The 12,022-nt window shown below is 46.5% G+C and overlaps 1 protein-coding gene across 1 annotated transcript in view; it reads left to right on the plus strand.

Annotated features, from left to right (window-relative positions):
• Positions 1–12,022, plus strand: part of LOC140425373 (phosphatase and actin regulator 1-like) — a 628,812-nt gene that overhangs the window by 469,702 nt on the left and 147,088 nt on the right. The window contains exon 4 of the mRNA XM_072509571.1: positions 9,175–9,392. Within this exon, the coding sequence (XP_072365672.1) occupies positions 9,175–9,392 (218 nt within the window). The remainder of the gene's footprint in view (positions 1–9,174; positions 9,393–12,022) is intronic.

Consider the following 12,022-nt stretch of genomic DNA (forward strand, 5'->3'; position numbering starts at 1 on the left):
TTCAAAGTTTTTTGAAAAAGAGGAAGTTCTTTTTTCTTTTCCCTCACTCACCCAGGGTCGAGAGAGAGAGAGAGAGGCATCTGGTCGGGCCGGGAGTCCCTCTTTGTTCCTGCCTCATCGTGGTCGCCGCCGGGGGGAGGTTCGGTTCTTGCTGCTGGCTCGGTCCCTGCTGCTGGCTCAGTCCCTGCTGCTGGCTCGGTCCCTGCTTTGGACCGGGCTGCCGCTCGTCCTGCCCTGCACTCTGCTGCCGTGCATGGTGGGGGGGGGCGGATCGCGGGTTCTACTGGGCGGAGAACTGGCAGATGGAATTTAACCTGACCGAATGTGAGGTGATGCATTTTGGTACACCCAATTCAGGTGGGAGCTACAAAATAAATGGCAGAACCATTAGGAGCATTGACACACAGCGAGATCTGGGCGTGCAGATCCACAGATCTTTAAAAGTGGCAGCACAGGTGGAAATGGTGGTAAAGAAAGGATTTGGTAGGCTTGCCTTGGTAGAATCATAGAATCATAGAAGTTTACAGCATGGAAACAGGCCCTTCGGCCCAACCAGTCCATGCCGCCCAGTTTTTACCATTAAGCTAGTCCCAGTTGCCCGCACTTGGCCCATAACCCTCTCTACCCATCTTACCCATGTAACTATCTAAATGCTTTTTAAAAGACACAATTGTACCCGCCTCTACTACTACCTCTGGCAGCCCATTCCAGACACTCACTACCCTCTGAGTGAAGAAATTGCCCCTCTGGACCCTTCTGAAACTCTCCCCTCTCACCTTAAACCTATGCCCTCTAGTTTTAGACTCCCCTACCTTTGGGAAAAGATGTTGACTATCTACCTTATCTATGCCCCTCATTATTTTATAGACCTCTATAAGATCACCCCTAAGCCTCCTACGCTCCAGGGAAAAAAGTCCCAGTCTATCCAGCCTCTCCTTATAACTCAAACCATCAAGTCCCGGCAACATCCTAGTAAATCTTTTCTGCACTCTTTCTAGTTTAATAATATCCTTTCTATAATAGGGTGACCAGAACTGCACACAGTATCCCAAGTGTGGCCGTATCAATGTCTTGTACAACTTCAACAAGACGTCCCAACTCCTGTATTCAATGTTCTGACCAATGAAACCAAGCATGCCAAATTCCTTCTCCACCACCCTGTCCACCTGTGACTCCACCTTCAAGGAGCTATGAACCTGTACTCGTAGATCTCTTTGTTCTATAACTCTCCCCAACGCCATACCATTAACTGAGTAGGTCCTGGCCTGATTCGATCTGCCAAAATGCATCACCTCACATTTATCGAAATTAAACTCCATCTGCCATTCGTCGGCCCACTGGCCTAATTGATCAAGATCCCGTTGCAATCCTAGATAACCTTCTTCACTATCCACTGTGCCACCAATCTTGGTGTCATCTGCAAACTTACTAACCATGCCTCCTAAATTCTCATCCAAATCATTAATATAAATCACAAATAACAGTGGACCCAGCACCGATCCCTGAGGCACACCACTGGTCACAGGCCTCCAGTTTGAAAAACAACCCTCTACAACCACCCTCTGTCTTCTGCCGTCCAGCCAATTTTGAATCCAATTGGCAACCTCACCCTGGATCCCGTGAGCTTTAACCTTCTGCAACAACCTACCATGCGGTACCTTGTCAAAGGCTTTGCTAAAGTCCATGTAGACAACGTCTACTGCACTGCCCTCATCTACCTTCTTGGTCACCCCCTCAAAAAACTCAATCAAATTTGTGAGACATGATTTTCCACGCACAAAGCCATGCTGACTGCCCCGAATCAGTCCTTGTCTCTCTAAATGCTTGTAGATCCTGTCTCTCAGAATACCTTCTAGCAACTTACCTACTACAGACGTTAGGCTCACCGGTCTGTAGTTCCCAGGCTTTTCCCTGCTGCCCTTCTTAAACACGGGCACAACATTCGCCACTCTCCAATCTTCAGGCACCTCACCTGTGGCTGCCGATGATTCAAATATCTCTGTTAGGGGACCCGCAATTTCCTCCCTAGCCTCCCACAACATCCTGGGATACATTTCATCAGGTCCTGGGGATTTATCTACCTTGATGTGCTTTAAGACTTCTAGCACCTCCTCCTCTGTAATATGCACACTTCTCAAGACATCACTATTTATTTCCCTTAGTTTCCTAACATCAATGCGTGAATACCGATGAGAAATATTCATTCAGGATCTCACCCAACTCTTGTGGCTCTGCACATAGATGTCCTTGTTGATCCTTAAGAGGCCCTACTCTGTCCCTAGTTACTCTTTTCCCCTTTATGTATCTGTAGAATCTCTTTGGATTCTCCTTTGCATTATTTGCCAAAGCAATTTCATGACCCCTTTTTGCCCTCCTGATTTCCCTCTTAACTCTATTTCGACAATCTCTATACTCTTCAAGGGATCCACTTGATCCCAGTTGTTTATGTACGTCATATGCCTCCTTCTTCTTTTTGACCAGAGTCTCAATATCTCGAGTCATCCAGGGTTCCCTACTTCTACCAGCCTTGCCCTTCACTCTAAAGGGAATGTGCTTACCCTGCACCCTGGTTGACACATTTTTAAAAGCCTCCCATTTACCAGCCGTCCCTTTGCCTGCCAACAGTCTCCCCCAATCTACCTCTGAAAGTTCCTGTCTGATACTATCAAAATTTGCCTTGCCCCAATTAAGAATTTTAACTCTTGGGCCAGACCTATGATTCTCCATAGCTATCTTAAAACTAATGGAGTTATGGTCACTTGTCCCAAAGTGATCCCTCACTAACACTTCTGTCACTTGCCCTTCCTTATTTCCCAAGACGAGGTCAAGTTTTGCCCCCTCTCTAGTCGGTCCATCCACATACTGAATGAGAAATTCCTCCTGAATACACTCAACAAATTTCCCTCCATCCAAGCCCCTAATGCTATGGCTGTCCCAGTCAATGTTGGGAAAGTTAAAGTCCCCTACTATTACCACCCTATTTTTCTTGCAGCTATCTGTAATCTCCTTACATATTTGCTCCTCAATTTCCCGCTGACTATTTGGGGGCCTGTAGTACAGTCCTATCAAGGTGATCTCTCCCTTCTTATTTTTCAGTTCCACCCATATAGACTCAGTGGGCGAACCCTCGGATATATCCCCTCTAAGTACTGCCGTAATGTTCTCCCTAATCAAAAACGCCACTCCCCCTCCTCTCTTACCTCCTGTTCTATCCTTTCTATAGCATCTGTACCCCGGAACATTGAGCTGCCAGTCCTGCCCCTCCCTTAGCCATGTTTCAGTCATAGCTATAATATCCCAGCCCCATGTGCCCATCCATGCCCTGAGTTCATCCGCTTTGCCCGTCAGGCCCCTTGCATTGAAATAAATGCAGTTTAATGTAGACTTTCCTTGCTCTCTGCCCTGCTTTCTCTGGTCATGCTTTACACACTCTCCCTTCCTGCCTTTTGTTTCCGTCCCCACTGACTTCCTACATCGGTTCCCATCCCCCTGCCACATTAGTTTAAACCCTCCCCAACTGCACTAGCAAACACACCCCTGAGAACATTGGTTCCGGTCCCACCCAGATACAGACCGTCCGATTTGTACAGGTCCCACCTCCCCCAGAACCAGTCCCAATGTCCCAGGAATTTGAAATCCTCCGTCTTGCACCATCTCTCAAACCACGTATTCATCCTAGCTATCCGATCATTCCTACTCTGACTATCACGTGGCACTGGTAGCAATCCTGAGATTACTACCTTTGAGGTCCTACTTTTTAGTTTAACTCCTAACTCCCTAAATTCAGCTTGTAGGACCTCATCCCGTTTTTTACCTATATCGTTGGTGCCTATATGCACCATGACAGCTGGCTGTTCACCCTCCCCCTCCAGAATGCCCTGCAGCCGCTCCGAGACATCCTTGACCCTTGCACCAGGGAGGCAACATACCAACCTGGATTCTCGTTTGCGTCCGCAGAAACGCCTGTCTATTCCCCTTACAATTGAATCCCCTATCACTATAGCTCTGCCACTCTTTTTCCCGCCCTTCTGTGCAGCAGAGCCAGCCACGGTGCCATGAACCTGGCTGCTGCCACCTTCCCCTGGTGAGCCATCTCCCCCAACAGTTTCCAAAACGGTAAATCTGTTTTGGAGGGAGATGACCGCAGGGGATCCCTGCACTGCCTTCCTACTCTTCCTCTGTCTGTTGGTCACCCATTCCCTATCTGCCTCAGTAATTTTAATCTGCGGTGTGACCAACTCACTGAATGTGCTATCCACAACTTCCTCAGCATCGCGGATGCTCCAAAGAGCCGTCAAGCGGTCTAACAGGAGCTGCAGTTGGACACACTTCTTGCAGATGAAGGAGTCAGGGACACCAGAAGGGTCCCTGACTTGCCACATCTCACAAGAGGAGCATGACACAGGTCTGAGCTCTCCTGCCTTGACTTAAACCTGAAGTTAAATTTGAACGACACTACACAGCTAAGAGAGAGAAATCACTTACCAGTCACAAGCCAATCACTTACCTGCTGGCTGTGATGTAATTGCTCCCGAGACACCGTCACAGGTCTGCTTCTCTGCACCTCCTTAAGATGAGCACCAAATTCCCTTAACTAGTTAATTAATTTACTTAATTAATTGGATTTTTTTTTTTTTTTTTTTTGGAAACTCACCCCCAAACACCAAAAAACACAGCCCTCACTCACCTCTTACCCGAACTCAGCCTTACCCAAACTCAGATACACTCTGTTTGCCTCCAGCACTCTGTTTCTAAAGGCACTTCAGCCACACCCTTTGTATCCTTCCTGATTTACAGTCAGCCAATAGGCATGCTCCCGAAACTGATCTCCCGAAACTAACAGCTGACCTGCAAGGTAAGGAGGTCGTTAAGCAGTACTTACCTCACCCAGGCCGCGACCTTTTAAACTGTCCGCTCTGCCTCGCAGCTCCCGCGCTTTTTCAATCTCCCGCGCTGTTTCCAAAGTCCCGGCTCTCTCTCTCTCCCGCTCCCAGCTGACCTGCAAGGTAAGGAGGTTGTTAAGCAGTACTTACCTCACCCAGGCCGCGACCTTTTAAACTGTCCGCTCTGCCTCGCAGCTCCCGCGCTGTTTCAATCACCCGCGCTGTTTCCAATGTCCCGTCTCTCTCTCTCCCGTTCCCAGCTGACCTGCAAGGTAAGGAGGTTGTTAAGCAGTACTTACCTCACCCAGGCCGCGACCTTTTAAACTGTCCGCTCTGCCTCGCAGCTCCCGCGCTTTTTCAATCTCCCGCGCTGTTTCCAAAGTCCCGGCTCTCTCTCTCTCCTGCTCCCAGTTGACCTGCAAGGTCAGGAGGTTGTTAAGCAGGTAGAACGAGGTATCGAGTAAAAAAAAGCTCAAAAATTATATCACAGTTATATAGAACGTTGGTTAGGCCACATTTGGAATACTGAGTCCAATTCTGGTCACCACACTACCAGAAGGACATGGAGGCTTTGGAGAGAGTACAGAAAAGGTTTACCAGGATTTTGCCTGGTATGGTGGGTATTAGTTATGAGGAGAGATTGTATAAACCTGGATTGTTCTCCCTAGAAAGACGGAGGATGAGGTGCGACCTGATAGAAGTTTACAAAATTCTGAGGGGTATAGATAGGGTGAACAGTTGGAGTCTTTTTCCCAGGGCGGAAATGGCAATTACACGGGGCCACAAGTTCAAGGTAATCGGGGATAGGTTCAGTGGGGTTGTATGGTAAATTTTTTACACAGGAGGGTGGTGATGGCCTGGAATGCACTGCCAAGTGAGGTGATTGAGGCAGATATGTTAGCGACCTTTAAGACTTATCTGGATAGACACATGAACAGACGGGGTATAGAAGGATACTGGCGTTTGGTCTAGATAAGACACGCGATCGGCGCAGGCTTGGAGGGCCGAAGGGCCTGTTCCGGTGCTGTACTGTTCTTTGTTCTTTTGTTCTCGATTAGGGGACCAAAACTGTACACTATACATCCAGTTAAGGTCCCACCAAGTCTCTATACAACTGCAGCCCGACTTCTTTACTCCTGTATTCAAATTCCCTTGCAATGAAGACCAACATACTATTTGCCTTCCTAATTGCTTGCTGCATCTGCATGCTAGTTTTGAGTGACTCATGAACACGGACACCCAGGTCTCCTTGGACACTTGCATTTCCCAAACTCAAGAAATATTCTTCCTTTCCATTTTTTCTACAAATGTGAATAACTTCACATTTATTCACATTATATTCTATCTGCCATGTTCTAACCCATTCACTTATCTTGTCCAAGTCCTCTTGATGTTTCCTTGCATCCTCCTCACAACTTACATTCCCATCCAGTTTGATATCATCAGCAAAGTTGGAAATAATACAATTGGTCCCCACATCCAAATCATAGTGAACAGCTGCGACCCGGCACTGATCCTTGAGGTATCCCACTGATAACAGCCTGCCATCCTGAGAATTATCTGATCATTCCAACGCTCTTTTTTCTGTCTGTTAACCAATTCCCCACAGAATAGAATTCCTACAGTGCAGGAGGAGAACATTTTGCCCATCGAGTCTGCACTAACCCTCAGAAAGAGCACTCTACCTGGGCCCACTCCTCCGCCCTATCCCTGCAACCCTGCACATTAATCATAGCCATTCCACCTCAATCCATATGAGTATATTTCCCAAATCCCACGCTCTCCATTTTTATTTACTAACCTCCTGTATGGGACATAGAACATTGAACATACAGTGCAGAAGGAGGCCATTCAGTCCATTGAGTCTGCACCGACCCACCCTATCCCCATAACCCAATAACCCCTCCTAACCTTTTTGGCCACTAAGGGCAATTTATCATGGCCAATCCACCTAACCTGCACATCTTTGGACTGTGGGAGGAAACCGGAGAACCCGGAGGAAACCCATGCAGACATGGGGAGAACGTGCAGACTCTGCACAGACAGTGACCCAGCAGGGAATTGAACCTGGGACCCTGGTGCTGTGAAGCCACAGTGCTAGCCACTTGTGCTACCATGCTGCCCGTAATGACCTAATGAAAAGCCTTATGAAAATACATACTTAAAGCACTGTTTTAAAGCATTTGCAGGAACAGAGGGACTGGGGGTTCCTGTACACAGACCTTTGACGCTGAGAGGACATACACTTGGAATATAGTGTTCAATTCTGGTCAACACACCACCAGGAGAATTGTGGAGGCTTTGGGGAGGGTACAGAAGAGGTTTACCAGGATGATGCCTGGTATGGAGGGCATTAGCTATGGGGAAAGGCAGGATAAACGCGGTTTGTTCTCACTGGAAATACGGAGGTTGAGGAGCAACCTAATGGAAATCTACAAAATTATGAGGGCATGGAGAGAGTGGATAGTCAGAAGCTTTTTCCAGGGTAGAAGGGTCAATTACTAAGGGACAAAAGTTTAAGGCGCAAGGGGCAAAGTTTAGAGGAGATGTGCGAGGGAAGTTTTTTACAAAGAGGGTAATGGGTGCCTGGAATTCGCTGCCTGAGGAGGTGATGGAAACCGATACGATAGTGAATTTTAAGGGGCATCTAGACAAATACATGAATAGGATGGGAATAGAGCGATATGGTCTCCGGAGGTGTAGAAGGTTTTAGGTTAGATGGGCAGCATGGTCGGCGCAGGCTTGGGCGGCCGAAGAGCCTGTTCCTGTGCTGTACATTTTCTTGTTCTTTGTTCTTTATATGGAGTGAGTAGGCATTGAGTACAAAAGATGGTAAGTGATCCTGAACATTTGTAAAGCTCCGGTTTGACCACATTTAGAGTATTGTGTCCAGTTCTGGTCACCACACTTTAGGAAGAATGTGAATGTCCTTGAGAAGTTGCAGAGGAGATTTACCAATGATGAGCGATTTTAGCTTCAAGGTTAGGTTGAAGAAGCTCTGGTTATTCTTGGAGCAAAGGAGATTGGGAGAAGATTTGCAACTCACTGCCTACAAGGATGGTGGAAGCAGAGACAATCAATGATTTAAAAAGGAACTTGGTTGTGCACTTTAAGGAAGTACATTTGCAGGGCTACAGGGATAGACTGGGATTGACTGGATTTCTCTAAAGTCAGTGGACTCAATGCGCTGAATGGCATCCTTCTGTGCTGTAATGACTCTCAAATGGAGCAAAGAGTAGCATTCACAGGATGTGTCTCAAATGTGAAAAAGAGGATTTCATGCTAACATTTACTTTCAAGGGTAATCCTAACAATCCCATGTTTGTAGCCATGGTTTTGGACTCCCTCACAAGTGGAAATGTCGGTCAGAATTCTCTGTTGGCATTCGCTTTTGCCGCTGGCAATGAACCCCCGCCAGCAGGGTTTGCAGCGATGTGGGGTGGTTTCAATTGGGAATCCCATTGACAAGCAGCAGGAAGAAGAATCCCGCTGCCAGCGAACGGCGTGCCGCCAAGAAGCATGCGGCTAGGGGATCGGAAAATCAGGCCCACCTTCTCTACATCTGTCCTATTGAATCCTTTAGAATTTTAAATACTAGATTGGATCTCAGTCTTCCTTCCTTTGGAGAAAAGGAAGCACGGTAGCACAAGTGATTAGCACTGTGGCTTCACAGCGCCAGGGTCCCAGGTTCGATTCCCCGCTGGGTCACTGTCTGTGCGGAGTTTGCACGTTCTCCCCGTGTCCGCGTGGGTTTCCTCCGGGTGCTCCGGTTTCCTCCCACAGTCCAAAGACGTGCAGGTTAGGTGGATTGGCCATGCTAAATTACCCGTAGTGTCCATAAGGGTTGGGAGGGGTTATTGGGTTGCGGGGATAAGGTGGAAGTGAGGGATTAATGTGGGTCGGTGCAGACTCGATGGGCCGAATGGCCTCCTTCTGCACTGTATGTTCTATGTAATCTATGTAAAAACAATTCCCAACCTGTTAAGTCTTCCCATACCATCTCAGCTCTATGTCATCCATGTTTTTGTTTGCATTTTAAGTACTTCTGGTTCCTTTTTGCAATATGAAGGGCAGAATTGTACACAGTACACTGAAGTGTGGTCCATATACGTTCAACATAACTTTTCTGCTTTTATGTGCTGTTCTTCAGATCTGCATGTACAAATAATGGTAGAGAGAATCTTGTCCTTTGAAACTCGATTTAGCACTGAAACAATTGCACTGAATAGAATTGAGGGAGATTCTCGCTTTGTCTAACACTACTTTTTTCTCTTTGATTGTTTTTTGGTAGTTCAGGACTGCATACTGGAGAAAGTGGAACAAAAGCAGAAAAAAGCAATACACCCAACATTCGGCAGGTGCCAACGGTAGTGGTTGAGTATGATGATGACAAAGAAAATGTGCCTAGTGAATCAGATTATGAGGATACTTTCAGTATGAATGGGGAAGAGGATGACGAAGATGATGGTGATAATGATGATGATGATGATGAAGATAGTTTTTTCACAAGTATGAACAAGTAATATTAAGATATCAATGCCTGAATTTGAAAACACTAGAGAAAATCAGAATTGATGGTCTCAATCTATGTGTCTTTGAGGCTTGCGGATTGCATGACCCGTTATCAATAATTTTACTGAAAAGATAGACATGTTGCCAAAGCTTTCTGTATTGCACTCATCAGGCAAACACAACATAGAACATACAGGGCAGAAGGAGGCCATTTTGCCCATCGGGTCTGCACCATCCACTTAAGCCCTCACTTCCACCCTATCCCCGTAACCCAATAACCCCTCCGAACCTTTTTTTTTTGGACATTAAGGGCAATTTAGCATGGCCAATCCACCTAACTTGCACGCCTTTGGACCGTGGGAGGAAACCGGAGCACCCAGAGGAAACCCACGCAGACACGGGGAGAACGTGCAGACTCCGCACAGACAGTGACCCAGCGGGGAATCGACCTGGGACCCTGGCGCTGTGAAGCCACAGTGCTAACCACTTGTGCTACCGTGCTGCCCACAAGAACGCCAAATTTTAAACAATCAGAATAATTTATACTGCAGACAGGGGCCAATTTACCATGAAACATATCGTGCCATGGATTGAGGTTTCCAAATGATAAGGGGTGCCCAAAATGAATGCATTTCAAATTAACATTCTTTACTGATTCGCCAATCAGTAGGTGGATTGTCCATGTGATTTCTAAGCTTTACAATCTGGCAGTTCCAAGACTCAACACTTGGTCTGTTCTGAAGTAGGTGTTCACAATTCGTGTTAATGGGAACACTAGAAGTGGTCTCCAAATCTTTGGGATAAAGAAGTTAATAAATCAGCAGGATTGTCATTCCAGACCACTTGAATCTCACAGTCTTCTGGATCTTGTAGGTGCTTTCAGCTTCCCCATCCCTTTGGTGAGCTGGAGGGTTCCTGAAGTCCACTGTGTAGAAGTGTAGAAGATTGTAGTTTAGTCGGGCAGCATGGTCAGCACGGGCTTGGAGGGTCGAAGGGCCTGTTCCTGTGCTGTACATTTCTTTGTTCTTTGTTGTCCCTCGAGGATCCTGGCTGCTGACCTGAAGGCTGGTGAGTCCCCTCACCTCCACCCAAAGTGACCTATTCGCAATGACCCCTAGGCTGATGCTCTGTGTTTTCAGAGAACTTTTGGCTTCCATTTCTTGCCACAGGCAGACCATTTTTTACCAGATCCAAAACCTGTCGGCAGTTGATGGTCGGGAGTAGTTTTCTGTGCAAATATAAGGGTATTTCTGTGTGGCTTAACCACAGTAATTGGCAAGATTCTTGTAAGCTGAGCTGTTCTGAAACATGAAAAATGCAAACTCACAGCATGCAGCTGGCGGACCACCTTATAGCTGCAGGAACCCTTTCTTCTCATTAAGCCTTTGAAACGTTTAACCTAATTTTCAATGCGGAGTTGACACAATCCAGGGAACATTGGCTAGGAACAGTTAGGAAATTTGCAGCAAGGTGCTTCAGGGTACAGGTAAACTGTTCCAAGACATCATCAACCATTTGCAAGGTTGCATTTTCCCTTGTAATGTGATCTTGCAATATGTTTGCAGCAAAGGTTTATAGCTGGTGCTGGTCTATATTTTAACTCTGTATTTTGTCAGTTCAAAGCACAGGACAATCTGATTATTAAACGGAATTCCTTTCAAGTCGGATATTTTCATTGACATAACTCCAATTTGAAGTTTGTTGGAAAAAGCAGGGGTGAGGCTGCATTTATGCAGTATCCCTATGGATTGATGCAATGGCACGTACCAGTTACAATCACCCTGATGCAATGAGAGATATTACAGCTACCGATTAAGTGATTGACACACGAATATTTCAGGGAATGTCAGTACCCAGAAGAGGATTCAGATAACATCGCTCCCGCTACCTAGCATAAAGGAAGATAGTTGTGTTTGTTGGAGATTAATCATCTCATTCCCAGATCATCACTTCAGGAATTCCTAAGGGTATTTCCCTTGGCCCAACCATCTCCAGCTGCTTCATCAATGACCTTCCTACCAACATAAGGTTAGAGTGGGGATGTTCGCTGATCATGGCACAATGTTCAGCTCCATTCGTGATCCTCAGATACTGAAGTAGTCTATGTCCAAATGCAGCAAGACCTGGACAATATCCAGGCTTGGACTGACAAGTGGCAAATAATATTCGTGCCACACAAGTGCCAGGCAATGACCATCTCCAGTAAGAGAGAATTAAGTCATTACTATCACTGAATCCCCCATTATCAACATCTTGGAGGTTACCATTGACCAAAAACTGACTAACCATAACTGTGGATAAAAGAGCAGGTCACAGGCTAGGAATCCTGCAGTGAGTACCTCAACTCCTGACTCCCCAAGCCCGTTTACAATCTACAAGACACAAATTAGGAGTGTGATAGAATACTGCCCACTTGCCTGGATGAATGCAGCTCCAACAAAACTCAAGAAGCTCAACATTATCCAGGAAAAAGTAGCCTGCTTGATAGCCACCTCTTCCACAAACATTTACTCCCTCCACCACCGATGCACAGTAGCAGCAGTGTGTACTATCTACAAGATGCACTGCAGGAATTTACCAAGGCTCCTTAGACAGCACCTTCCAAACCCATGATTACTACCATCTGG

This window comes from Scyliorhinus torazame, chromosome 6 (assembly GCF_047496885.1).
Source record: "Scyliorhinus torazame isolate Kashiwa2021f chromosome 6, sScyTor2.1, whole genome shotgun sequence".
Taxonomy (NCBI): domain Eukaryota; kingdom Metazoa; phylum Chordata; class Chondrichthyes; order Carcharhiniformes; family Scyliorhinidae; genus Scyliorhinus; species Scyliorhinus torazame.